The following is a 26,099-nucleotide window of genomic DNA, read 5'->3' as shown; positions in this document are numbered from 1 at the left end:
CTCTTAGCCTGCCGAGGAGTTCTGTGGTTGCAGATTTCTTCTGCAGGCAGCAGCACTCTGATTTGGGGGGAAATCATGTTCCCAGTCTTGGTCCTCGCAGTCAGGGGGTGGTCCATGCTTCTGCCTGGGGGGCGCAGGCATATGACCCAGGCCCGGCAGGCACATATCAGAACGAGCTCTTCTCCCTCACTACACGGACCGGCTCAGGGAAGAGCACCTCATTAAAGCTGCTCCACTGGGAATCAGCTGAGACTTTAGAATCACTGGGAAAGAGGCACTTTCTTCTTCTGCTTCCGATGCTGAATTACCGAATGCAAGCCTGGAGCTGCCCGTGGCTGCTGCGGCCACCACATGAGTGGAGAACCTGCCTGAGAATGAAGCCACCACCCAGGAAGGCTGAGCCAAGAGATGGTTCCAGACACATTCCTGATAGTGAGGGCCTGGAAGGAGCCCTACTCTGGAACTGTTAAGCTGCTAATGCTAATAAATGTCCTTTTCTGTTTAAGCCAGTTTGAATTGGGTTTGTCACTTGCAGTGGAGTTCGGAGATTACCCTTTGAGACCCACTTCAAATGTTATCTTCTCTGAAGTGTCAGCAACCCTCATCCCCACCTGAGTCAATCTCGTCACTGTGCCCTCGATGCCTGTACTTACCACACTGGGCTGTTTCCATTCACTAGGCCTGCCTGCCAGGCTGAGGACCACACGGCAGGGACTGTGTGACGATCCGCCCTCTGCCACAGCCCTGGGCCAGGCTGAGTGGCCTTTCCATGGACAGTCAATGAAAGAGGGAGGCCATGTTGCAGCTACTGGTCACTCCTACTCTTTCCCCCAGGGAGGGAGCCCAGCCTCCTTCCTTCTGGGCATAAGGCAAAAATTATAATACAATACCCCTGGTTGCCCTCTAGGGGTCCTCTCCCTTTTTTTTTTAAATTGATTTTTAAATTTTTGGCCGCGTTGGGTCTTTGTTTGCTGCATGCGGGCTTTCTCTAGTTGCAGCAAGCAGTGGCTACTCTTCATTGCGGTGCGCGGGCTTCTCATTGCAGTGGCTTCTCTTGTTGCGGAGCACAGGCTCTAGGCACGAGGGCTCAGTAGTTGTGGCTCATGGGCTTAGTTGCTCTGCGGCATGTGGTATCTTCCCAGACCAGGGATCGAACCCGTGTCCCCTGCACTGGCAGGCGGATTCTTAACCACTGCGCCAGCAGGGAAATCCTCCCTTTTCTAACATTCACAAGGAGCCCAAAGTTGGCAAACACGTATTGCTTTATTTAGTGTTTCTCTGGATTGCAGAAGTGTCAGCAGTGGGCTGAGACCCCCCCAGGAGGGCAGAGGCAGCTGGGCAGTCCCCCAGACCCTCTGGGGAGGTGGGGGGGGGAGAAGCAGCAGAAAGAGGTGATGCCCCTGCAGCTCCTCCCAAGGCTGGCCCCTTCCCCAGGCTCCCAGGATAGGGAGGGGGGTCAGGGGCCAGTAAAGGCCCTATGTCCTTGAATTGGGGCCAAAGTATATGGGCAGGGTGTTTGTTATCCTAAGGCATGGACTCAGGCAGGAGTGCTCCTCCCACCTGGTGGCCCCCAAAGGTGGTTGCTGGTCAGGAAGCCACAGGCACCCTTAAGGCATGAGCCTGTTTCACGGGGCCCCCGTCCCTGGGAGAGGCAATGAGGTGTGCTGAGGACAGGGCTGCAGTCTGGTTTTGCCCCAACCTGCTGGATGACCTTGGGCAAGTCCCTTCCCCTCTCTGGGCCTCTGTCTCTTGCTCGTCACACCAGGAGACTAGACTAGGTGATCTCTCAGAGTCGTCCAAACTCTATGCCCTAGAGTCCTCCAAATTCTATGCCCTAGGGGTCCTGTCCCTACTCCAGGATGCCCTCAGGCTGGGATGATATTAGAAGGGCAGTTTTAAGGCAGGAAGGAGGGGGCAGGCAAGGGTGGTCTCAGCCCCCAGGGGGATGTTGGAGTGGGCTACAGGTGGGCAGGCAGACAGACAAGGTGCCAAGGAAATGAGGAGGAGAGGGTGGCCTGGGCAGGGAAGAGGGCACCAAGGCCCAGACCGCCCACCCTCTCAGCTCCATTCCCTGCCCTGCTGGAGTCAGGGAAAACACATCCAGTGTGTCCTGGGGATGGGAAGATGGCTTTTTTAAAAAATAGTTTCCTATAAAGCATCAAAAAATCTCAGAGAAAACCTCAGCAAAAGTTCCCTTCTCTCAAATATTTGGCATCGGCAGTGGGGCTGGCGTGGCTGCCTCTGGCCCCGGCTTTCCTATTGCTGTGGCCCGGCCTGGCCCACTCCTGGGGCAGCTCCCTGGTCCCTGCTGCTCCCTCAAGAGAGGGGCGAGCGGCAGGCAGGAGTTTGTTGGTGGGCTTCAAGGTGTCCCTGGGTCCCTGTCTGGAAGCTCGAGTCTTTGGTAACTGGGAAGGGGAGAAGGGGATGAGCAAAGCACTGGGAGGCGGGAGGGGGATCCAGTGGGCGCCTTCATCACCGAGAGTTCAGCCGTGGGGCCACCTGTGGGACGGGGGAGAAGCCCAGGTGGTGAGCAGGAAGCAGAGGTGCTTCGAGCACTTGTCTTCATGGCTTAGATATGTCACAGCGCACCGGGGCAAGCTGCGGGAGTGGTCTAGAGGCCTTGGCACTGGAGACTCCAACCCTATTCCCACGGGAGCCACTGCCCTGGCCAGAGCGGGCCTCCCCTCCCCCCCAGCACACCCTCACCCCCTTGATCACCACCCCCCCTGCCGTGCTGCCATCTTTATGACCCTCTGCACTGTGGGAGCTTAAAGGACCCACGGCGAGGTGCCCAGGCTCTGCCCAGCACTGCTGAGGTTGGAAGGCTTGGCCACCAGAGGCTCTGCCCTGGCCCCAGGGCCCTCAGCGGGAGGCAGGGTGTTGCTGCCAGGCCCCACTCACCACAGCCAGGTGCCCATTCTTGGCCTTGGTGATGAGTAGCTCCGAGCCGGTCGTGAAGTCGATGATGCCATCCCTGCCGGGACCCCCTGCGAACGTGATGCTGGAGGGAAGGTGGTGCGTGAGGCCTGCCCCCCGCCCATGCACGCACAGCCCCCTCCCCGCCCCTCCCCGCCTCACCTGCCCTGGTTGATGTTGATGTTGTTCACACGGTCGGCACTGAGGGCCGTCTTGGTCAGTGTCTCAATCACATGGTCACTCTGCAGCACCACGTCCCCCTGGGGGCCCAGATGGGGTCAGGGGTCAGGCCCTGCCCAGAGCTAGAGAAGCCACCCCCTCCCTGCCTCCCAGTCCCCCGAGGGGCACCTTCTGCTTATTGTCCTCACGCTGCACGTGGAGCACAAAGAGGCTGTCGCTCAGGCTGCTGACGGAGATTCCTGAGGGGGAAGGGCAGAGGTCAGGGATCAAGGGTCAGAGCAGGGCTCCCCACCCACCCACCCAGCCCTGGACTCCGGCTCACCGGTCAGGTTGGCGTACTCGATCCTCTGCTTGACTTTGGCATCCTCCACGATGACCACGGCGTTGGGCGTCAGCAGCAGCTGCCGGGAGCGGGGCTTGTAGCCCTTGCGGTCATATTTCACGACGGGCACTGCGTACTGGGGACAGAGGGTGGCTGAGGGGCCTCCTCACCCTCTGCCCAGGCCCTGACTCCCCCACCCAGTCCTCGGGCAGCAGAACTATTTGGGATTGAGGGTGGCCGGCAGGCAGGGTCTCACCTGGATGGGCTCAGAGCCCAGGGCCTGCAGCACTTTGGGGCTGATCTCATCTGCACCTGCAACCCAGATGGGGGAGGGGGAGGTGAGAGGAGAAGAGAGGGGACTAGGATGGTGATGGAGGGCTTACGCACTGCAAAGTCAGGGGCTCACCAAGCCGTGTGCTGATGAAGAGCCTGGGGACACTCTGGGGGTAATTGTCCTTCTTGCCCTTGAAGATCTCACTAGCCACGGCTTTCTGCTGCAGCTGAGGAGACAAGGGCAGGGAGGGGGGCTGTCAGAGGGATGGCGACCATCACAGCAGGGACAGGCCCAGCCTCAGGAACTGAGACAGTCTCCCTCACCCTCTCTCTGGCCCCAGCACCAGAGGCTAAGCCCTGCCACCAACACTCCCCTTTAGCCCCTTCTCTCCCTTACCCCCATCCCCACTGACCAAGGCACAGGGCTCCTCAGAAGGGTCATGACAGACAGTACTGTCAGGGTTTAGGCTCCACTTTGGGGATAATTCCCCATCATAGCAGGCCTTGGAGCCCCTGAGATAAAGCTCTGGCCTGGGATCTGGCTGGTTGCTAATACTCAAAAAACTACTACAGGTTGGGATTTCCCTGGCAGTGCAGTGGTTAAGACTCTGTGCTTCCACTGCAAGGGGCACAGGTTCGATCCTTGGTTGGGGAACTAAGATCCTGCGTGCCACATGGTGCGGCCAAAAAAATAAAAAAATAAAAATTTTTTTTTAAAAAACCACTACTGCAGGTTAACTCTGCTGCGTGGGTCCTTTAGCATCATCCTATACTGAGTTGGCAAATACAGGCACGTCAGCCACCAATGTCTCTCTGGAACTATTCTATCAGACTCAAATTGCAGCCTTTTCAACACAGGGCTCTGGGCAGCCTCTACCAGGCCAGTGGAGCTGCTCTAGAAGATAAACCCTATTTGCAGTGCAAAATCAACTCCAGCCTCGGCTTCATACATGAGGCCAAACGGGCTGGGATCCATTTGAGGGCACGTGGTAAATTGGGGTGAAGGTCCTCCAGGCCAGCACTCTTCTAGTGGCCCCCTGGCTAGTCCCCCAGTGTCTGCCTCCCAGCCCCATACCTGCTGCTTCCACTCAGGGCTGATGCTCCGGCAGTACTTCCACACCATGTTCTTCCGGCACAGCTCCCGCAGCAGTTCTGAGGCCTGTGGGCGCGAGCGAGGTCAGGGCACCCAGGCAGCCTGGCTCCCTTCCCTCTGAAGACAACAGGCATGTGCCTACCATCAGGCCTTGGCCTAAGTGACACCACCTCAACCTGGGCCACTCTTCCATTCCTGAGTTGTTTCTTTGCAAAGAACTCATTCTTGGGACTTCCCAGGTGGCGCAGCGGTTAAGGATACGCCTGCCAAGGCAGGGGACGCAGGTTCGAGCCCTGGTCCGGGAAGATCCCACACGCCGTGAAGCAACTAAGCCCGTGCGCCACAACTACTGAGCCTGCGCTCTAGAGCCCGTGAGCCACAACTACTGAGCCCGCATGCCACAACTACTGAAGCCCGCGCGGCTAGAGCCCATGGTCTGCAGCAAGAGAAGCCACCGCAATGAGAAGCCTGTGCACCGCAACGAAGAATAACCCCCACTCGCTGCAACTAGAGAAAGCCCACGCACAGCAACGAGGACCCAACGCAGCCAAAAATAAATAAATAAAATGAATAAGTTTATGAAAAAAAAAGAACTCATTCTCTGCAGCCCAGCTCCCGCTCCCTTCCCTTCCCTGATGGCTTCTCTGGTCACACGGTTATTAGGTCTCTCTGCTGAGCGTGCTGGTGGTTCCCAAGTCAGCAGGGAGCGTCCACAGACCTCACGCAGGGCAGGTGGCGGCGTGGGCCAGGAAGTGTCCAGGATATTCCGGGGCAGCTGCCGCCGCAGGTTGAGCAAAAAAGAGGTGCGCACGTGATCCAGGAAGAAGGCATTCTCGGGGCAACGGGGTGCGTGGCGCAGAATGAAGCCGCGGATGAGCCTGTGGGTGGGGGTGAGAAGCCTGGTAACGGACCCCCGCACACACACACTCTGCACCCCGCCCCCATGGTGTCCAGTGCTCACCGCCGGATGGTCTGTGCTGCCCACTTCCTCTTGGCTGCCTTCCTCCGGCCCAGGGTCCCTCGCCACCACGACTGGATGCAGATGGCTGCGGAGAACACAGACGGCTGACCTCTACCTCCTCCCCGCCCTTACCCTAGCCCCTGCCCTCCTGAAGACCCCTGGGCCCCCAAACCTGATCGCTTCACCCGGAGGAATTTCTGCCGCCAGTGAAAGCCCCTCCAGGTGGCCTGGATCTTCGTGGCTGTAGTTGGGAAAGAAAGTCACTTGGCCAGAGCGCAAGGGACCCGGCTGGGGGCTGGGCACTGTCAGAGCTCACTGAGTGGCATGAGTGAGGGGAGTGGCTGAATGAGCATTAAGTGAAGGGAGAGTAAATCAAAGAGCAAGGGAGCGAGCAAAGCAACGTGAGAAGTGAGAACGTGCTGAGTGTGTAGCCAAGGGCAGGAGGGGGGGTGCTGGGGCTGGTGATGAGGAGGGCAGCTGAATGTGGGCGTGGCGGACTTCCTGGAGAAGGAGCCCAAATGCAGTGATTTCTTTCCTGCTCCCCAGAATGGACTCCACTGGGATAGGAAGGGTGGGGTCCCTCTCTCACCCAGGCTCTGCCGCCGGACCTCCAAGGCATCCTCTGTGGCAAACAGGGTCTTGGGGAAGCGGATGAAGATCTTGGTCCTGTAAAGGCAGCACTGATCAGCCCCTGGTTGCCACCCCCATGCCCCCCAAACACCAGGCGTGGGAGCCACTCACCTGCCCATCTTGTACTCTTCCGGCTTGTAGCCGAGGTGTCTGACCAACACAGCCACCCCATCCTGGGGCCGTCCTGCCCATATGGGCCATGTCTCTGGGCACAGTGACTTGTACCTGGGGACAGGAGGGGCAGAAATGCACTCAGCCCCCACCCCTGCCAGCATCCTTCTCTGGGGGCCCAAACCAGCTTTCCCAGGCATCTGCTGGGTGCTCCCACTGACTCACAGCTCACAGAAAGCCTGAGAGGTCGCTCTGTTACTATCCCCACTTTAAAGATGAGGAAACTGACGTTTCTTATCTGCTGAAAGTCATGGGGCTAGAAAGTGGTAGAGACAGAATTCACACCTGATTGACTCCCCAGGTCCCTAACTCAGGGTAACCCCAAAGCTGCTCTATCCTTTCTGAGCTGATTGGAAACTCTGTCCTTTTCACAGGCTTTTACTATCTCCGCTGGTGATAGATAGGCATGTGGATGCACGCTTCATGGACCGCTAAGCAGCTGCTCTGTGAGGGCAAGGCCTGGGGGGGTGGGGAGGGCTGATCTTTGCCCTACCAAGCTTCACATTAGGCCTGCAGCATGGAGGGGCCCCTGGTGTGGATCCCACAGCAGCTCAGAGCCCCGTCCCTGAGCTGAGAATCGCTCAGCTGTCCTCCCTCCCGGGATCTAGGAGGCGCCGACAACCCTCCCACCCCTTTCCCCTGGCGCTGAGCCAGGCCCCGCCCCCACCTCTGCAGGAAAGCCTCGTATTTGCGGCGATAGGCAAAGCCGGCTCTGCGCACGCGCAGGTTCTCCATCAGCCCCAGGTACTTCACCTGGTGCCGGATCAGCACCTCGTCAAAGCGGCCTGGGGGAGGGATAACCGGGTGGTCAGAGGGCTTTTGCCGCCAGATGGCCGTTGCCTCTGCAGGGGAGGCACAGCCTGCACTGGTCCAGGGGGCAGAGGGCTTACCGGGCTGCTTGGCGTCATTGGGCTTGATGCAGCGGACGTAGGCAGGCTCCTTAGACTTCAGGATCTCCACCAGCTGCAGGAGGCTCATCTTGAACTGGGTGGCCACCTGGTCAGCCAAGATGAACGGAAGGTTGGTTGGAGCTGGGCTGAGGCCGCTAACCCCTGCAGATGATGCCGCCCCCTGTGGCAGAGCCCTGAACACCCCCAGAGACCCCTCCCTGGGGCAAAACAGAACCAGTTCCCACAACTACCCCTGCCCTGCGTGGGCCCTTACTTTTTTTTTTTTTTTTTTTTTTTTTTTTAATTACAACACTTTATTCCAGCATCGGCAAAGGTCAGAATTCTGAAGCTCGTGAAGACTGGGCAGCATTTCCATGTGAAATGTTACAACTTTACAAGTTTTGTTTCTTATTTAATTCTACATGCAGGAACTGAAACTTGGTAAAAGAAAAAATGCAAAAAAGCCAGAAAAAAAGATGTAATCAAGTTGTAGCATATAGATGTGCTCTTCAACTAAATTTACTGTGCCTATTGGAAAGCAAATGAAAGACAACTATCCTAATAAATTAACAGATTGCCAGAAACAGGCTAAGAACCCTAATTTCTATTTAGTGGGGAGAAAACAAAACAAAAACGAAAGCAAAATGAAAGCTCTACTATTTCCATACTTTGTTTAGAGACAGAGACTATAAACCCATGAAGGTCAACAAAATCTCCAGATCCCCTTCTCCCATCACCCCTCCCTCACAACAGAGGAAGGGGCCAGACTACATCACCTGCATCGCTCTGGCCGAGCTAAAGACCTCAGTTGAAGAACCTCATTCCCGTCTTAAAAATCCTGTTCAGGTCTCCTGGCAACCTCAATCCTATGCCTTCCTTTGGCAGCCACTCTTTCTCTTTTTAGAATTTCAGGGCCGCATTCCTAAACGATGTGTCCTACTCCTATGCGTTCAACCCTTATCCCTGTACACTGCACTGCAGGACCTTCAAGGACTTCAGGCCTGTGGGAGAAGCGGATGCCTCAGCAAAGATTTGCTATCCATTGCGGTCCCATTAATGCCAGGGGCGTATGCCTGGGGGTTCTGGAAGCATCAAGAAGGGGCAACTATTTCAGTCTGTGGGGTAGGGGGCATCAGGAAGGGTCTTCTGAAAATAACCCTTCAGCTGAGCATTAAAGGAGAAGTAGGAGACAGCCAGAAGGCAGGCAGGAGGGGACGGCATTCAGGCAGAGCAACCGAGTGAGCAAAGGCTTGGTGTGCACAGGGAACTACAAGCAGTGCAAGGATCCAGAGAGTGTAAAAAGGATAGTGTTAGAGAGGCGGTATCACAGTAGGACTCGAGAGCCACATTAGGGAGATTAAATTCTATCCTGAGGGAAATAGGGAGCCAAAGAGGAATTTGGAGGGAGGGAGTGACAGGAAAAGATCTGCCTTTTGGAATAGCTCTACAGCAGACAGGTGGAGGATGGTTGGTAAGGACAGATGGGAAGCCAGGAGACCACAGAGGAGGCTGTGGCTGGCTCAGAGGACCAAACTGGAGTAAGGGTTACAGAGAGGCCGAGAGGCAAGGGTATTCAGGCAGCAGAAACGGGCAAGATCCAACGGTTGTTAGGATGAGGGCAATGGTGGAGGCTGAAGAATCAGGGATGATGCCCAGGTTTCTGTCCTTCAGGACTGGGTGGAGGGTGGTCCCTGCCCTGAGTTAGGGAAACAGAAGGAGCAGGCCTGGGACGCTGGATAGTCAAGGGCCCTTTATAGACTACTGGGGTCTGGAGTGCCTGCAGGCCACTTGGAGATCAGTGGAATCTATGGCTTGCTGGAGAGGCCTGGACGGAGTGGGTGTGTTCTCACGAGGGTCAAGGAGGGGGATATGAGGCCATGGAGGAGAATGCTCAGGGAAGGGGCGGGGGTGGGGAGCAGAGGGCAGGGTCCCAGAGAGTCAGACTCTGGACAACATGCTGCCTCCATGGCCTCCCTGCCTGCATGTCTTGGCCTGCAGCACTGTGGCTTCTACCTCTCCATGACCTTGCTCTTCTTGGGACTGCCCTGGCACTCCTCCTGCCAAGCCCAGCGGCCACGCCTCTGACCACAGCTCACTGGAGCTCTCCCTGCATCTGGCACCACTGGCCATATCTGCCTTTCCCCGTCTCTCTCCTCGAAATGTCACTCTCCTGTCCACCTCCTGGTTTTTTTTTTGGACTGTATACCTGTGTGGGGCCCTCTGTCTATCTGATAAGCACCTACTCATTCCCAAGTTATCACAGATGCTTCCTCCTCCAGGAAGCCCTCCCTGACCACCTCCCCTCTTCGACTCCCTCAGGCAATTTGCTGCTCCCTAAGTTTCCATAGCACCCTGTGCACATTTCTAGGAAAGCACCTATTCATTTTTGTATCCAAAGTGCCCAGCAATGTCCACTACAAATGTCTGCTGTGGGGGTGAATGCACGCAAGCACCCACACAGACACAGGTGTACACATACGCGTCCACACTTAGAGACAGTGCACACACAGGTACACATGGAAGTAAGCACAGATGCACCCACGGGCAGCCTCCCAGACACACACCGACGCATAGCCAGGCACCAGTGAACACACGAACTCACACACCCACTGCTAACTCGCAGCTCATGCAGGCACTGGTCCCGCTCCCGTGCACACACACACCCCCTCGGGTCCCACCGCCTTCACACCGTCTCTGGCCGCTTCTTGTCACTGAGCTCGCTCCGGTCGAAGCACTGGCTCATGATGGGATTTTCCGAGCTACACATGGTCTGTGAGGGCAGAGCAGGGCGTCATGGTGGGAGCACAGGATAAGGCCTGTCAGATTCCTGGGGCAGAGGTCATACAGAGCCCAGACCACGACCCCTCCCCCCGGTCCTCCTCACCTCCTTCAGGTTCCGGAAAAGAAGGTCATTGTTTTTATCCAGAAACCCTGGAAGGAGAGAGCAGAGGTGAGGGGAGGGAGAGCCCCTCTCCCCGCTCACTGTGGGGACCCAGCCCCAGGGTCCTCACCGGTCACGTTGTAGGTCACCTCCCCAGCATAGTGCAGCAGGCGGAACTCCCCGCGGCCCAGAGATTTCCTGGTCCGCTGGTCAGCCAGCTTGTGCCTGGGGGTGACAGGGAGAGGAAGCTGCAGACTGCTGGCCTGAGCCATCACCCTGCCTGCTGAAGAGACTTCAAGAGAGGAACCAGGCATCCAGTAAAAAGCTGGCAGGGTGGGGCCACCTCCCTGAACAGAGGCTGCCACAGAGGCTCAGAGAGGTAGATGGCTTTGTCCTGGGTCACACAGCACCAGGACGGGGACCTTGGCCTCTGCACTGCCAGGGCATGCTGGGTGGAGGGTTACTTGGCGTTGCTTTTGGCTGTTACGTGGCTCTGCTCAGAGGGCTGAGTGCTGCCCACTACATTTTAAGACTGGAATCTGCCCCAAGAGACTACTTATGTCTTAAGCATGTTTATACCCTTTAGCCCGTTTTCTACTTTTAAGAACAATTCCAAGCAACTAACCAGAGAGACCAGGCAGAGATTTAAGGCACAGAGATAGATATTCGTGGCAGCCCTGTTTTCCCAGCAGAAACCTGGAGGCTGGACGGGGCCCCCAGAGGCTGGGTGAGAGCAGTGGAGTATCTGCTTTAGAGCCACTGGAGGAATTGTTTTGAGGAAATTTTTCTGTTTGATGATACAGGAAGATACTCAGGATATAACATCACCCTGAGCCTTACACACAATAAGTTCTCAACTATGAAAAAAAAAATGTATAGAAAAAGGCAGGAAGAAAATGTCTCGAATTATTAACAGTGGTGACCTCTAGGTGACAGGATTACAAGTGGCTTTTGCACACATTCCAACTTTTCTCTGATGAGGGACATTATTTTTACAGCCAGAAAAAGTTTTTCTTTTTCTTTTTTTTTTCTTCAGGCAAGGCTTTATTGGGGCCCCTGCTACAGCAGGTGCGGGGAGTGAGAACAAACAACAGGTTCCTTTGCTTGCTCGCTCCAGAGAAAGGTTTTTAAACATTCTCTTAAGCAAAAATTGCTCAGGACTTCCCTGGCGGTCCAGTGGTTAGGACTTGGCACTTTCACTGCTGGGGCCCGGCTTTGATTCCTAGTCGGGGAACTAATCTGCAGCCCTGGGGCTGAGTCCCAGCTCTGGACTTAACTAGATGTGAGCTAACCTCGGGCAAACGGCTTCAACTTTTTTGTTTTCGTTTTTTTGTGTGTGTGTGGTACGCGGGCCTCTCACTGTTGTGGCCTCTCCTGTTGTGGAGCACAGGCTCCGGACGCGCAGGCTCAGCAGCCATGGCTCACAGGCCCAGCCGCTCCGCGGCATGTGGGATCTTCCCGGACCGGGGCACGAACCCGTGTCCCCTGCATCGGCAGGCGGACTCTCAACCACTGCGCCACCAGGGACGGCTTCACCTCTCTGAGCCTCAGTAAAACCTCCTCTAGGGGTTGCTTCAGATTAGAGGAGGTGATGTACTCAAAATACACAGGGCAGAGCTGGAACAGAGAGGCTTGTTTCTTTTCTCCCCTCACCCCGCTTTAGGGGATTCCTTAAATATAAAGGAATTTCCAAATAAGGAAGCTAGGAACATCTTAGGAAGTTTCATTCTCAAAAGGATAAGGAGGAAGCTGTGCTCCTTGCCTGTGACTCTGTGGACGCAGTACGAGCCGCGGCTCTGTGTGCCTGTCCTTCACTTAGTGCCTCCTCTGGTCACCCCCTTGTGACTGGTGTTCAGTGATTAGGGGGTACTGCAGGCTTCCACAGGCTCTGCCCCAGGGGAGCCCCACAAGCCCACTCACGTCAGGAAGTGTGGATGGTGCTTGATGGTGTCCTCCAGCTTCTCCAGGAAGGTCAGGTCCGTGGCCTCCCCGGGGCGCAGACACTCCTCATCCTGGGGGGGGTGGCAGAGGGCAAAGGACGTGTGGGGGAGGGACTGGAGAGCACAGGGACTCAGGGGTCCCCATGGGAGGCGCAGACACAGAGGAAAGGGGCACATCACAGGGAGCCTCCCAGACCTGGCCAGCACCTCACCTCACCCTCCACAGACAGCCCTGTCCTGTCCCTGCTCCAACTCTGGCTCTCTGCGGACAGGCCCGGAGAACAAGGGGAAAGGGGTGATGTCATCCCACCCAGCCCCCAACACGGGGCCTTGGAGGAGCAGACGGCTCACCAAAATGGAGATGATGCCCTTGAACTTCTCCTCCACCAGGTCACAGATGATCTTGTTGTTGAAATACTGGACAGGCTCCCACTGAGAGGCAAGAGGGGAGGAAGGCATCATCATGGGGTCCTGGCACCTCTCCTGGGGAGACCAATGCCCGGGCTTCCAGGGCATGTGGGGATGCCCGCAGGCTTGCACTCACCGCGATGCCCTCTGCCTCATACTCCTCCTGCTCCGACTTGAGGGTGAGCTCAATGAAGAGCTGCTGCAGCTTCTCATTGCAGTAATTGATGCAGAACTGCTCAAAGCTATGAGGGAAACACAGGAGCCCTCAGTAATTCCAGGGGACACGGGACCAGGAGCGGGGGAGGGGTGGGAGGAGGCCCCACAGCTCTAAGGGAAGAAACACAGAGCAGGACCCAGGTGGCTGGGAAGACACTGGCAGGAATGTGAGAGGCCGGGGAAGAGGAGAGGCACCAGGACAGGGGAGACGGGAGGAGAGACAGGAAGGGGACAGTGGGGCGCTGACCTATTGTTCTGAAACACTTCGAAGCCATAAATGTCCAGGAGCCCGAGGACCGTGGTGCTCCGCCAGCTGGGGCTCTCAGCATCCTAGGGCCAGTGGACCGAGAGCGTGGGTCCCAACGTTCGCCAGCGCCCAGCCCCGGACCCCCCTGGTCTGCCCTCCCTGCCACCTTGGGAGCAGCAGGGGCCAAGCCCTCACCTTGGAGGCCAGCGACCTGTTGATCTTCGCGACCAGCCAGGTAAAGGTGCGACTGTACACGGCCTTGGCGAGGGCGTCTCGCGCGTATGCAGCCTGCTCTAGGTTTAGCGGGCTCAGGAGCTGGGGGTGGAGAGTGAGATGGGGAAATGAATGCAGCCCCTTCCCACCCCGGGCCCCTTCGCACTCAGGAAACTGACCACTCTGCCCTCCCCGCCCCCAATGAGTCTGGGGTTGGGGGGCACCAGGGGAGGATACACTGGCCCCACCAGAGGGAAGGTGGTATAAGACAAGAGACCTCATTCCTGGAAGAAAAAAAAAAAAAAAAAAAAAGAGGCCTCATTCCTGGAGGTGAGCCTTCCTTCCAGCCTCACCCTCTTGCTGTGTGACCTTGGCCAGCTCCCTGAGCCTCCCTGAGCCACCCGCCTTATGTCTTTCCAGCATTGCTAAGAAGACCAGCTGAGCAGATCAGAGGAAGGGGGATGATGGGAGGAGGGCTGCTGTGCAATACCTGCTCCTGCCCCCACTAGCTCCTGAAGCAAAGGCTGGGCCTCACCTCTTCGCCCTTGGCGATGATCTTCCTGTGCGTCAGGGCTTCCCGCAATGTTGAGCCTTCCACACCAAGGAGCTGCCAAGGGAAGGGGTGGGCCTGGTGAGGGTGCACTCCCCCCGCCCCAGCTGCCCTGCCCTTGCCCTCTGCTTGCCCCACTCACCCGGGTCAGATACTTGAGCTGGTTCTCGGTTGTGACCTGGGCGTTGCTCTCTTCGTCGGCAGCAAAGTGGATGTTGCCCAGATGCAGGACACTGGCCACGATGCTCAGCAGGTCCTGGGGGGACAGGGAGGGGTAGGTGGGGGTCACAGGAGGGGCTGAGAGCCCCACAGGGGCACACAGTGGATGGTCAGAAGGAGCCGGGAGAGGGGCTTCCCTGGTGGCGCAGTGGTTAAGAATCCGCCTGCCAGTGCAGGGGACACAGGTTCAGGAAGATCCCACATGCCGCGGAGCAACTAAGCCCGTGCAGCACAACTACTGAGCCTGCACTCTAGAGCCGCGAGCCACAACTACTGAGCCCATGTGCCACAACTACTGAAGCCTGCGCGCCTAGAGCCCGTGCTCCACAACAAGAGAAGCCACTGAAATGAGAAGCCTGTGCACCGCAACGAAGAGCGGCCCCTGCTCGCTGCAACTAGAGAAAGCCTGTGGGCAGCAACAAAGACCCAATGCAGCCAAAAATTTAAAAAAAAGAACCCATTGCTTTCAAAAAATTAGCAAAAGACAGACTGTCTCTGGCAGAAATGGAACTGCTTCTGCCTCCTCTTATTTTCATATAAACAGAGACTATGGTACCTGCATGCAGCAATGAAGACCCAACGCAGCCAAAGATAAAATAAATAAATTTTAAAAAGGAGGCAGGAGAGGTGGTAAAGGAAATTTGAGAGGAAAAGGCAGCTAGAGTAGAAACAGGGTGTAAAGGTAGACAGAGATTTTCAGGGTATGACAGGAAAAAAGGGAGGGTCCCAGCAGAGACCTCACCTCCACCTCATCCTCGGTGAAGTCGATGACCGTCAGAGCCTTCCTGACGACCTTCCAATCATTCTTGTCGTTGATGGAGGAGACTTTGGCGCACTGGCCCTGGAGGATGGGCAGAGCTGGATTCTAGCCGTGGCACTGGGCTCCCTGGGTGGCACCTGCCCTGCCTGGCCCCTACTCACCTTCACCAGGTACAGGTAGCTCTGGGGGTTCCGTTCCAGGCCCAGCCTGCGCAGTGTCTCCTCCTCGCCCCCCTCCAGCAGCTGGTAGAAGATGTGGAAGTTCCTCTCCCCATGATTCTGGTGCACCACCCGGGACTTCTCCAGGAGGTAACTGAGGATGTGGCCACCCACAGGGGCGCCCTGTGGGCAGGGCAGGATGTAGCGACTGCTCAGGGGGACTGGGGACAGAGCCCACCTTCCCCTTCCTCCCCTGCCCTCCGAATTCCAGCTCTGACAATGGCTCAGGCAAGTCGCCCCCTCTGGCCTGTTTCCTCCTCTGAGAAATGAGGACGCTCAGCCCTATCTACCTGGCGGCTCCACTTGGATGTCTGACAGGCTTCTCAGTCTCAACAGGCCTGAAACTGAACTCCTCATCTCCCCTCCTCAAACTAGCTCCCTCTTCCCATCTTGGTCAACTTTCTAGGTGCTCAGGCCAAGCAGTCTGCAGTCCTGGAAGCCTCTTTGTCTCCCACACCTCACATCCAATTGGACAGCCAATCCTGCTGCCTTAACCTTCAGAACCTCCAGAATTCAACCACTGCCACCACACTGGGCCCAGCCACCATCATCTGTCATCTAGACTTAATAAACATCAGCTTCCTAACTGGTTTCCTTGCTCGGCCTGACTCTCTACCATCTATTCTCAACAAAGCAGCCAGAGTGATCGTTTTAAGAGGAAAGTGAGGTCATAACACACTTCTGTTTCAAACTTTCGGGACCTCCCTGATGGTCCAGTGGTTAGGACTCTGTGCTTCCACTGCAGGGGACACAGGTTCGATCCCTGGTCAGGGAACTAAGATCCCACAAGCCACATAGGCATAGCCAAAAAAAACAAAAACAAAACAAAAACAAAAACCCCAACTCTCTAGCCTCCCTTCCACTCAGAGCTTTAAGAAAAGTTCTTACAAAGACCCAAAAGGACCCACAGCATCTAGCCTCCTCTTCTATTCCTTGGCCCCTTGCTCTCTTCTCCAGCCACTTTGGCCTCCTTGCTGTTCATGAACACATCAAGCACTTTCCCCATCACAGCCTCTGCAATGGTGGTGCCCTCTGCCCGGACTCTCCTATCTGCACAGCTCATTCCTCTGTCTCCATCAGCTTTTACTAAATGCCACCTTCTCAGTGCCTACTATATCTGCCTCATTTAAAACAGCAACTGCTCCCGCCCCTTGCCTCATTTTATTTTTTGCTGTGACACTTGTCAGCTAAATTACATTTTTCTGTTTACTGTCTATCTCCCTGGAGGCAGGATTTCTGTTTCACTGCGGTACCACCAGCACCTGGAACAGCGCCTGGCACACAGTAGGTGCTCGATAAATATCTGCTGGTGCCAAAGACCTGGCCAGTGGGCGCCTGCTGAATGGGAAACCCACTCCCCCTGCCCTGTCCCACCCACAGGTACCTTGAAGTCAAACTGCACGTCCATGTACTTCCCGAACCTGCTGGAGTTATCGTTCCGGAGGGTCTTGGCATTTCCGAAGGCCTAGGAGAGAACAGGGGTGTGAGGCGTGCCTGGCAGTCTCTCTCTGCCCCTCCCGCCCCCCAGATGCTGCTGTCCCCTCACCTCCAGCACGGGGTTGCTCTGCAGCAGCCGGTCTCGCACGGCACCGCCCCGCTCGGGGGCTGGGCAGGTCTCAGCATAGAACTGCAGCAGCCGCTTGGTGGCCTCTGTCTTGCCTGCCCCGCTTTCCCCAGAGATCATCACTGCCTGGTCCCGGCGCTCCGTGCGCAGTGCCCGGTACGCAGTGTCAGCCACCGCGAACCTAGGGCAGAGGCCCGTCAGGAGCTTAGGGGGCCAGGGGTCAAGTGGCTGCAGGGGGTGGGAGTCCCACAGGTTAGGACTGCGGGTGGGCGCTCCCATGTCTGGTGGGGTTCACAAGGGGGTGTACCCTTGAGGATGGGGGAACCCTCCAAGGTGTGGGTCAAGGGAGATCCTTCCCAGCTGAGGATGGGAGTCATAATCAGACGGAGGATTGAGGGGATCACTCATGGGTGGGGGGATTGGAGGTCATTCAGGTGAAGGCTGAGGTCACTCATAGGTAGGGCTGGGAGGTCCCTCAGAGGTGGGGGTCAGAGGGTCACTGAGGTTGGAGGGCTATGTTCAGGTAGAGCTGGGGGAATAAGTCATGGGTGTGAGTTGGGGTGGAGGCTGGCGGGGTCCTGCCCAGATGGAGTAGAGAGATTCACCTTGGGTGGGCACTGGGCATTCCTCACAGATGTGAATTGTGATTCATTCCAAGTGGGAGGTCGGGTGGAGTCATCTCAGGTGGAGATGAGGGGGTCACTCATAGGAGGGGGGGTCACTCACAGGTGGGGTGGCACCTCATAGAAGCTGACGCCCCGGTAACGCTCCATGTGCTGCCGGCTGTAGATCTGTAGGTCCCGGTAGGGGTTGACAGAGACCAGCACAGGGCCAATGTAGGTCTGGGGGTCAGGGGAGGAGGGTCAGAAGTTTCTCCCAGAGGCCCCTGAGCCTCTTTCCCTCACAGCCCGCATCTGTGCCCCCAGCACCCCCTGCATCTTCCCACTCGGGCCTCACGTAGATGAGGTTCTCCCGGAAGCGTCGCCGCAGGTTCTCGATGAAAGCTGCCTCGCTGGTGAAGTTCTCCAGCAGCACGAAATCCTGTACCCCGACCCGGTCACGGGCGGTCAGTGCACTCTCCATGGTCACCCGCACCCCGTCACTGCCCAGGGCCTGCAAGGAGGGGCCGTGGGGGAGGGCCAGTGGCAGCAGGGTAAGGGAAGGCCACTTCTCCCCTCCAGCATAGCCTGCGGGACTGAAAGGACAACCAGGGGCACGTGGACACGGGGGGCCTGGACACACGACACAGGGAACACCCAGGAGACGGGTGTACCAGGCTGGGTACAGTGGGCTTGGATGGCAGGAAGCTGGCGCATGGAACACTGAGGACGCGGGTCCCAGAACAAAGACCACATGGGACCTGAACACAGGACACTAGAGCACAGAGCACCCAGAGGACACGGGGGCAAGGTCACTGAGTCCAGGGAGACGCTGGTTTTGCGCAGAGAAAGGGGGGGGGGTCATGAGAATAAGAGAAAGAATGCTCTGTTGACCTTGGACAAAACCCCTCCTCTCTCTGGGCTGTGTCCTTCTCAAGAAGGAGTTGAGATAGACCAGGTGACCTCAAGTCCCTTAGCTCTGGGCCATGTGTGACAGGTGCTTTGTAGGACAAATAGCTCAAAGTGAGCTCTACAGGCAGGGTGGGGCCATCTCTCCCACGCCCACTCCCAAAGTCGCCAGGGGGAGAGTGTCTAGGGACCTAGCAAGAGGCCACCCCAGGCCACAGGAGAGGGATTCCCCCAGGGGACCTCCCATCCCAGCTGGGCTCAACACCCACCCCAGAAGGGGGGCTCCCCCTCCCACAGCTGAACCACGCCCTCCCCTCCAGCTGCCAGGTTCCCAGACACCCTCCTCCCCTGAGAGCCCCGAGAAGCCTCAAGGGAGTGGGGATTTTACCGCGGAAAACCCAGCTCCCTCCGGACCCCATCAGAGGGTGGGGAGAAGTACAGGTTCAACAAGGCCCCCACCCCAGAGCACACTCTTCAAAAGGGTCTGAGGGCTCTAGGAAATTGACACCAAGAGTGTCAAGGGTCAGAGAAGAGCAAGGTGGCCGCCGTGGTGGGAGGGGGTGTAGATCTCCAAGAGGCCACTAGGCCTCCTCCAACCGCAGACCACCCAGATCTCTGGCCCAGGAACCCCTCAGGGTCTGGCCAGGGGCCTGCCTCTCCTAGGCCTGTCCCTCACTGCCCCCTCCCCCCTCCAATACTGCCCCGAAGCTGCTGCCAAATCTGGCCCGAGCTCCAGCCCCCTTGCCCTCTGGGTGACGGGTCTCGGCGCTCTCAGTCCTCCCCGGGAGCTATTCGCCCGGCCCGGGTCCGAGAGCCTCACGGCCCTCCCTGCCTCGGCCTCCTCCCCCTGCAACTTTCCGGGACGTTTTTCCACCCGAAATTCCTGGGCCGCGCCCGCTTCCTGGCGGGGCCGAGGCGGCGCCGCGAGGCCGGGAGGGACGCCCGGGACCCCCGCCCTGCTCGCCAGCCCCGCTCACCGACGCTCGGTAGCGCATCCTGCCCGGTCGGCCTGGCGCCCCGCTCCGCTGCCCGTGCTCTCGCCTCGGGGCTCGGCGGCGGCGGCGGCGTCACGAGGGAGGGGCCGACCCGCCCCCCGTTCCGCCCCCTCCGTGAGCCTCGGAGGCGCGGGACTCCCCGGGAGCCCCCGCCTCCTTCGGTGCTTGGACTCGGGGGTCCCTCCCCAGCTGGTAGGGGTGGGGCAGGAACTAAGGGGGATCTCGCGGCGTGGGTGGGTACAAGGGTGGGGGCGGGGCCGGGGCGGAGCTCCCCACCAGGCAGGGGCTCCGCCTGAGTCAGGTTTTCCAGGAGGGACTTCGTTGGTTCCAGGGTGGGGCCCGGAACCCGCGCGGCCGCCGCGTCTACACTGACCCGGAACTCACTTCCGGGCTTGTGTCTACACTACGCACTAGGCCAGGCGCGGGGCTCACTAGGCAGAAGCCCGTGGGTCCCGGAGGAAGCAGGATTTCCCTGCCCCCCCCACTCCAACCTCGAGTCCCGGGAAAGTTAAAAATAGAACGAAATGTCCAAATACGGCCGGCGCGCCCAGGCGGGCGGAGCCTCCGTGCGGGACACTGTCCGCCCCCGTACACTCTCTGGAGGGTGGATCCCGTGTCTTTAAGTCTCTAGAAAATCTCTTTAGTTTCCCGCGTCAGCACAGAGCGCGTACCCCAGGGACGAAGACAGCCAGAGCACCTTTGCCGAGCGCGGTGCGTGCCCGGCCTCCATGGAGGGCTCAGCTTTCCATCTGGGGAATCCATGTCCGACTTCCAGCATTTGGGGAAATACCTTTCTCCCCTATCGAGGACATCCCGACTAGGGCCCCCGTGCCCAGGGGCTCTTCACCTCTCTCCTTCCTCTGGAGAGAGTCTCCCTCTCTTGTCCCTCTGGATCCCTCCATACTTTCTGCCCAAGACATCCTCCCTCTACCCAAACCAGCCCCCAGCAGCCCCGCCCTCGCTGCGCTCTCGGTGGGCAGCAGCCTGCGGGGCAAACTCTAGCTCAGGTCCCAGCGCTGGTGGGGGTGTGATGGCTAGTGCTTCTTCCAAAACGCTGGGCTGCTTCTCACAAGCTGTATGACTGCCAGCAGGTCAGTTAATTTCTGGGAGCCTCTCTTTCAGCCTTAAAATGAGGCTAATACCTGTCTCAAAGGGCTGTTGAGAAGGCTAAGATAAGCCGCCAAGGCACCTCCCAGGCCTTCAGTAAACACCACTTCCCTCTCTCGGCCAGACACTCTTTGCACACACGCTTCGAGCAGACTTACTAAGAACCAGGTCCTGGGCCAGACAGGTCACACTTCTTATAGCGGGGAAAGCCCCTCAGGCGTGTCTGCCTGCCAGTTAACAAAGAGCTCTCGAACTTTACCTGTGCCCCACCTGACAGATAAGGAACTCGAGGTGCAATCGCCGGATGCTGACTTGACCTAGGGGGCAAAAGGGCAGGGCTGGGACCCAAAGCCTCAGCATGCCCCTCTCTCGGACCTGGGCTCTCCGGGGAGGGAGTGAGGTTGCGGCAGGTGCGGGCTATAGCCTCGTGGGGAAGGCTCATTACCTCGAGAACAACAGCCCGGCCGGAGCCGCGGCCCTGGGGACCCCGCGGCGGGGGCGCCAGCTGGGAGATGGGGCCCTCTGGAGGGAGCGAGGGGACTGGGTGCCACCGCGTGCAGCTGGGAGATGGGTGGGAACGGAGGGGGTGGGGGTCTTAAATGCCACCAGCTTCGGGCTGAGGGCGGGAGGAGGCCCCCTCCGCGAGGGGACTCAGCGTCCCGCTCACCCGGAGTGGGGAGGGCCTTGGAAGACTGGAGGAAGGGGGTCCACCCGGTCCCCACCAGGAGCACGGCTCAGGGGCGGTACAAGGACTAGGCTGGCTCGGCTGGCGGCCTCCCGCGGGCCCGAGGCGAGGAGCTGGCAGAGGGGTGGGGCCTCGCGGCCGCAGTGCCCGCTCCGGCCGCCGCCGCGTCAAGCGGCAGGAATGAGGGGAATCCGCGTGCGGAGGGGTCCGGCCGGCCACCCCCGCCCGCGCCCCGCCGCCGCATTCCCCGGATGCCCGCTGACTCCCTTACAGCCGCCGCCCGGCGGCGGAAGGAGGGGGTGTCTCCGCTGCCAGGCGGGCCAGAGGGCCTGCTCCCCGACCACAGTCCCTGGCCACCGCCACTGGCCGCCTCGCCTCACTGGACGGAAGCGCCTGCCCGGGAGAGGGAGTAGGGAGGCGGGGGACAGAGCGTGCGAGAGACACCGCGGCCAAGGCTGCAGCGCCGGGCGCTTCCTGCGTTCGGAGCGCTGTCTTCTGGTACTGTACTCCTTTCAATGCCCTCAGCCGAGACATGAGGTCTGTTTTATTACCCCCATTCTACAGACGGGGAAACTGAGTCTGGGCAGGCGAATGACGTGTTCAAGATCCCAGGACTAGTAAAAGGAGGGGTAGGATTGGAACCGGGAAGTCTACCACTGTCTACTCCTGCAGGGCTGCCCTGAGGGAAAGACGCCTGCCTAGTGGCTGGAGGATTTCCCAGCTTCTCTGTCAGGGTTAACATGCTACCTGCCAGGCCGTGACCTTCCTTAGCGAACCCGTGACCGCAGTGCCCAGTACCCACCCTTGGCGGTGTTGTGTGACTATTGACATGTAGGCCTTAGGAATAGCAGCTAGGGAGTGGGGCCATGACCTGTGCCCCAGCATGGCCCTGGACCTAAGGGCTGGCTGCAGGCTGGGGTGTAGCTGTGACCCCTGAGTGACCCAGGACTTATTTCCCAAGGATGCCTCTGAGTCTCCTCCCACCTGGGGAGGTGTTTCCCATAAAGGTGGCACAGGCCCAGCAGACCTGGGTCATCCAGTTACCTAGTATGGGCCAGGTGCCCCCAAGCCCGCCCTCTGGAGGAGTGGGGAGGGCAGTGGGCAGCCTCAGGTGTTCCCCCAGCTCGGGGAGATGCGAGTCTGGAGAGGGTGTTCTGAGGACCCCCAGATTGCTGCTAGAAACTGATTTCCACTGAGGCAGCCTCATGGCCTGTTGGGGCAGTGGAAAGAACCATAGCCTATCTCACCCACAGCGCATGCTGGGCACAGAACAGGTCTTCAGCTTTTTTATTATCAAACATATCTTAGGTCTGGGCCCAGGCTGCCCCACCAAGGACTGTTCCAGACTGAAGGGAACTGTTGTGAGGGGGAATGGAAAGAAAAGGTGGGGACTTAGGGGTTCTACCTGATATCTCACTGGGCCCCAGTCAAGGGCTGTATACTCTGGCTCCAGAACCATGGGCCTTTTGCCTGCCAGACACCTCTGCCTGGGGGTCTAGCAGAAGTAAACAAAGTGCCTTGCCCACTAACCTATCCTCCTTGTTCAGTATCCTGTAAGATGAGAGGAGGCAGGCACCTCCAGCTAGTCATCACCGCCTGGCATCAAAAGGCCCGCCCGGGCTTCCCTGGTGGCACAGTGGTTGAGAGTCCGCCTGCCGATGCAGGGGACATGGGTTCGTGCCCCGGTCCGGGAAGATCCCACATGCTGCAGAGCGGCTGGGCCCGTGAGCCATGGCCGCTGAGCCTGCGCGTCCGGAGCCTGTGCTCCGCAACGGGAGAGGCCACAACAGTGAGAGGCCCACGTACCGCGCAAAAAAAAAAAAAAAAAAAGCCCGCCCTCCTCGCTCCACTCCTCACACCAAGGAGTCACTACCTGCTAAAACCTCCCCTTGGCTCCTGCATCACTGCTCTGATCCTGGACCAAGCAAGCAGCCTCCAAACTGGCCTCCCTGCCTTCCTCCCTCCAATCCATTTTCCCACAGCCACCTGTGGTATTTACAAATGCAAATCCGATCAATTAACATCTCATGTTAATAGAGTGAAGGTTTATAGGGCACCTGTCCATATGCCAAGCACACTCACTGCTTCTTGCCAGGCCCCTGTATGTGGACTCCAGAAGCCCACTGTATCCTCAGTTTACCCCACTGCTCCTGAGCTCCTGTGTGGCTACAGGGGCAGCCGTCTCCAGTTCCTTCTCTCCCCATGTCTCCCTCACCACCACACACAGCCAGGAGGAGCTGCTTCCGCCTTTGCCCCCAGCCGCGTGGCTCTAAGCTTCAAGCCTTTGCACCTGCAGCTTCCTTGGCCCTCGCACCCAAACCCCTCCCCACCTGACTGACTCTTAGTCATCCTTGAAGATTCGGCTCAGGTATCATTTCCTCCAGAACCCCTTCCTGACGCCCCGCAACACACAGCCCCCTCCTTATCGCATTCCGCTCTGATCGAAGGTTTCCTTATCAGTCTCTCCCAGGAGACTGCTCCCGCTCCAGGCCGGCACACAGTGGGAGCTCAATAACCCCTCGTGGACGCCTGTGTGAATGAATGAATCACAGAGCCCGGGAGTGTGAGTAGAAGGCCGGAGCGTGCCGGGCGTTGAATAGGCCGTGGGCCAGCCATTCATTCTCTCATTCATCTCGGAGCCCCCCAGCCGCCTCACTCACACGCAGGGGCCACTGGCGCGGCTGGGCCGGGGGGCGGGGAACGGGAAGGGGCGGGGCCCGGGCGGCTTCTCCGGAATCCGGAGGCAGAGCCGGCAGCCGGAGGGCCCCAGAGGGCGCGCAGGGCGCCTGGGTCACGCGACCCCAGTCGCTCCTCGCCGCCCTCACGTTACCCGCAAGAAATCTAAATCTCCAACAGGCCGAGTCCCGGGGCCACCGGGTCCTGGGACCCCGCACGGGCCGGGCCGAGCCCACCCTCGGCCCCAGCGATCCCTGGGCCGGCGACCCCCGCCTCCCCAACCGTAGCTCCGGGCCTGGCTCGCCGCCCGGCCGCTTACCCTCTCCTCCATCCCGCCCGCCAGCGGAGCCCCCCCAACCCCGGGGCCACGAGGCTGCGGCCCTCCCGGAGTTCCGCGTACCCACCGGCTTGGCTTCTCGGGTGCGCGGGCGGGGGCCAGGCTAGTCGGCGTGGCCGGCTCCGGAGTCGGCGGCCCAGGCACGCTCTCCCCGCCCAGGGCCCGCCCGGGGCCGGGCCGCTCCCTGTCGTCATCCCGGGCAGGGCCCAGGCCCCGGCGCGCGCGCGCACCCTCCGGCCCCGCCCCGGCCTCCCCGGTGCCGGCCCCGGCCCCGGCCCGCGTCCGTGTCCGCGGGGGCTTGGTGCAGCACACTCCGCAGCCAGCTCCTGGGGACGAGGCGCGTCACAGTCATTCACACACACGCACACACGCACCCTCCTCCGGCTGACGACCGGGCCCACTCGCTGTAGTGCTGGGCGGCGTGTGTCTTATGGGGTTCTCCCTTCTCATCCTAGGGCGCCTTTGCATCACCAGAGCAAACCCGACCCTGCCCTGCGTGCCAGGCCAAGTCAGTTCTTCCCCTTTTCTGACTGCCTCGCTGCATTCACCTTCCTTCTCCACCCACGCTACTGCTCTGAGCCGGCCAGTGTCTGTTCTTCAGGCCAGACGGGAAAGCAGCGGCATTAACTGAGCCTGTACTATATGCACCTGGAGCTTTGCATGCGCTGGTCCTTAGATCTCAGAGCGGCCCTGTCACCTCGGTGTTGTTAGCCCAGTTCATAGGCCAGCCCACTGAGGATCAGGGAGCTGGAGGAGAAGGGATTCAAACCCAGATCCCCGCTTGGAAACACTCTGCTCCTGGTGGGCTTAAACCCTACCCTGTTCCTTCCATTTACCCCTTCTTGTCCAGTCTGTTCCTGTCCCACCAAGGATCAGAATGCTTCCCCACTGCTCACCTCTTTCCCAAGGGGTTTGCCTGAGAGGAAGCTGCTGGGCCCTGGCGAGACACTGCCACCCTTCCTCCCAGCCCAGAGCATCCCAGCTTACAAGCTTGCAGGGCCTGTGGGGATGAACCACACGGATGATCTCCCCGGTGGGTATCAGCTCCACTTGCAGGGCCATTCCGTCTGCGGATAGCCAGCGTGCTGAGCACTGGGGCCTCTGAGCAAAAGCCCGTCTGCCTGCCCGCCCGCTGGTTCTGGCTGCTCCCGGAACCAGGAATCTAGTCTCACGCTGGGATGGCCGCTTGGTTCAGCTTCAACTCCAGCCCCGGGGGATGTGTCTGGTCCAGTGCCTCAGGACACAGCTGGAACAGCCCAGGTCTGATTGGGAGGCCTCTTGGCCCAGCAGGGTTGGGGCAGGAAGAGGAGGGGCTGAGGGACGGAGGAAATGCTTGTTGTCCCAGGTAACCAGAGGAGCTGATGCAGCCACCCATGGGGGACCCTGGGCTCCAGGTCAAAGGGTAGGAGGCCTTTCTCCCCAGCAGCTCCATGGCCAGGCCTCTCCCACTGCCCTCTCGCTGGTATCAGCTGGAGAGCACAGTGACCACTCCCCAATTCAGAATGTACATCCTCCCTAAGCCAAGAGGATCCATGAATAGGCACAGTCCCCCCGCCAGCTTGTCCGCCTCCCACAGCAGCAGGTGAGCCCCTGGAGTTTGAGGTGCCAGGCTGCTGGGGACTGGCCATGTTGGGCAGAGGGGTTAGCTGGAGAGGCAGGAGGGCATTGTGAGGAGGCCCCTGTCCCACCCTCCTCTGGAGCCTCAAATGCTTGAGGTTGGTTCCTGGGTGGCTTGGCGTTGGGGAGCCTTAATCTTGTTTGCCCCTTACTTTTCCGCAGCACCCTCAGGTGCTCCCCACCCCCAAATGTTCCTGTTTTTCTATCTTTATTGTTGCTAAATCACAGCTGACACTTTCCTGGCCTGGGACTGAGCCCTCGGGTCTCTGGCCATTCCTTATAGGAAGTGCGAAGGGGGAAGTGGATGGGGAAAGCGATCTTTCCAGAGGAAGATGCTGGCAGGGGAGGGGTGGAGTCCAGTGGGCCTGCGCCGCCGGCCCCCTCGGGCAGGCACCTTTCCCTGGGCACCCTTCCTTCCCTCCCCTCAGCTTCCCCCGCCCAGGAAAGGCCAGCAAAGCTTCCTTCCTTCCTTCCTCTGGGAAGCACATCTATCCAGGGCAGGATCATCCCCGGCAGCCACAC

The 26,099-nt window shown here is 59.0% G+C and overlaps 1 protein-coding gene across 4 annotated transcripts; it reads right to left on the bottom strand.

The window, feature by feature from the left end:
- Positions 1–1,244: 1,244 nt before the first annotated feature.
- On the bottom strand, positions 1,245–25,193 carry MYO1C (myosin IC). Of its 4 annotated transcripts, none has more exons than XM_082603358.1 (32): positions 24,948–25,193; positions 17,610–17,765; positions 17,379–17,494; positions 16,635–16,833; positions 16,473–16,553; positions 15,032–15,211; positions 14,853–14,951; positions 14,034–14,147; positions 13,877–13,948; positions 13,324–13,443; positions 13,129–13,211; positions 12,802–12,907; positions 12,609–12,689; positions 12,238–12,329; positions 10,448–10,542; positions 10,321–10,367; positions 10,126–10,206; positions 7,437–7,542; positions 7,214–7,331; positions 6,487–6,600; positions 6,335–6,411; positions 5,918–5,986; positions 5,746–5,830; positions 5,503–5,662; positions 4,767–4,850; positions 3,825–3,918; positions 3,675–3,730; positions 3,419–3,554; positions 3,265–3,335; positions 3,079–3,176; positions 2,902–3,001; positions 1,245–2,499 (listed from the first exon to the last, which is right to left on the bottom strand). In XM_082603358.1, the coding sequence occupies exons 1-32, from the start codon at positions 25,020–25,022 to the stop codon at positions 2,473–2,475; spliced, it is 3,192 nt and encodes a 1,063-aa protein (XP_082459484.1). In that variant the 5' UTR covers positions 25,023–25,193; the 3' UTR covers positions 1,245–2,472. The 4 variants fall into 4 exon arrangements, with proteins under 4 accessions (XP_082459484.1, XP_082459487.1, XP_082459486.1 ...); XM_082603361.1 differs by lacking the exon at positions 24,948–25,193 and adding an exon at positions 24,335–24,422; XM_082603360.1 differs by lacking the exon at positions 24,948–25,193 and adding an exon at positions 24,028–24,148.
- Between the last annotated feature and the right edge of the window lie 906 nt (positions 25,194–26,099).

Source organism: Mesoplodon mirus (genome assembly GCF_964341445.2).
Source record: "Mesoplodon mirus genome assembly, chromosome: 18".
In the NCBI taxonomy this organism is placed as follows: domain Eukaryota; kingdom Metazoa; phylum Chordata; class Mammalia; order Artiodactyla; family Ziphiidae; genus Mesoplodon; species Mesoplodon mirus.
This window is presented reverse-complemented; position numbering and strand designations above follow the sequence as displayed.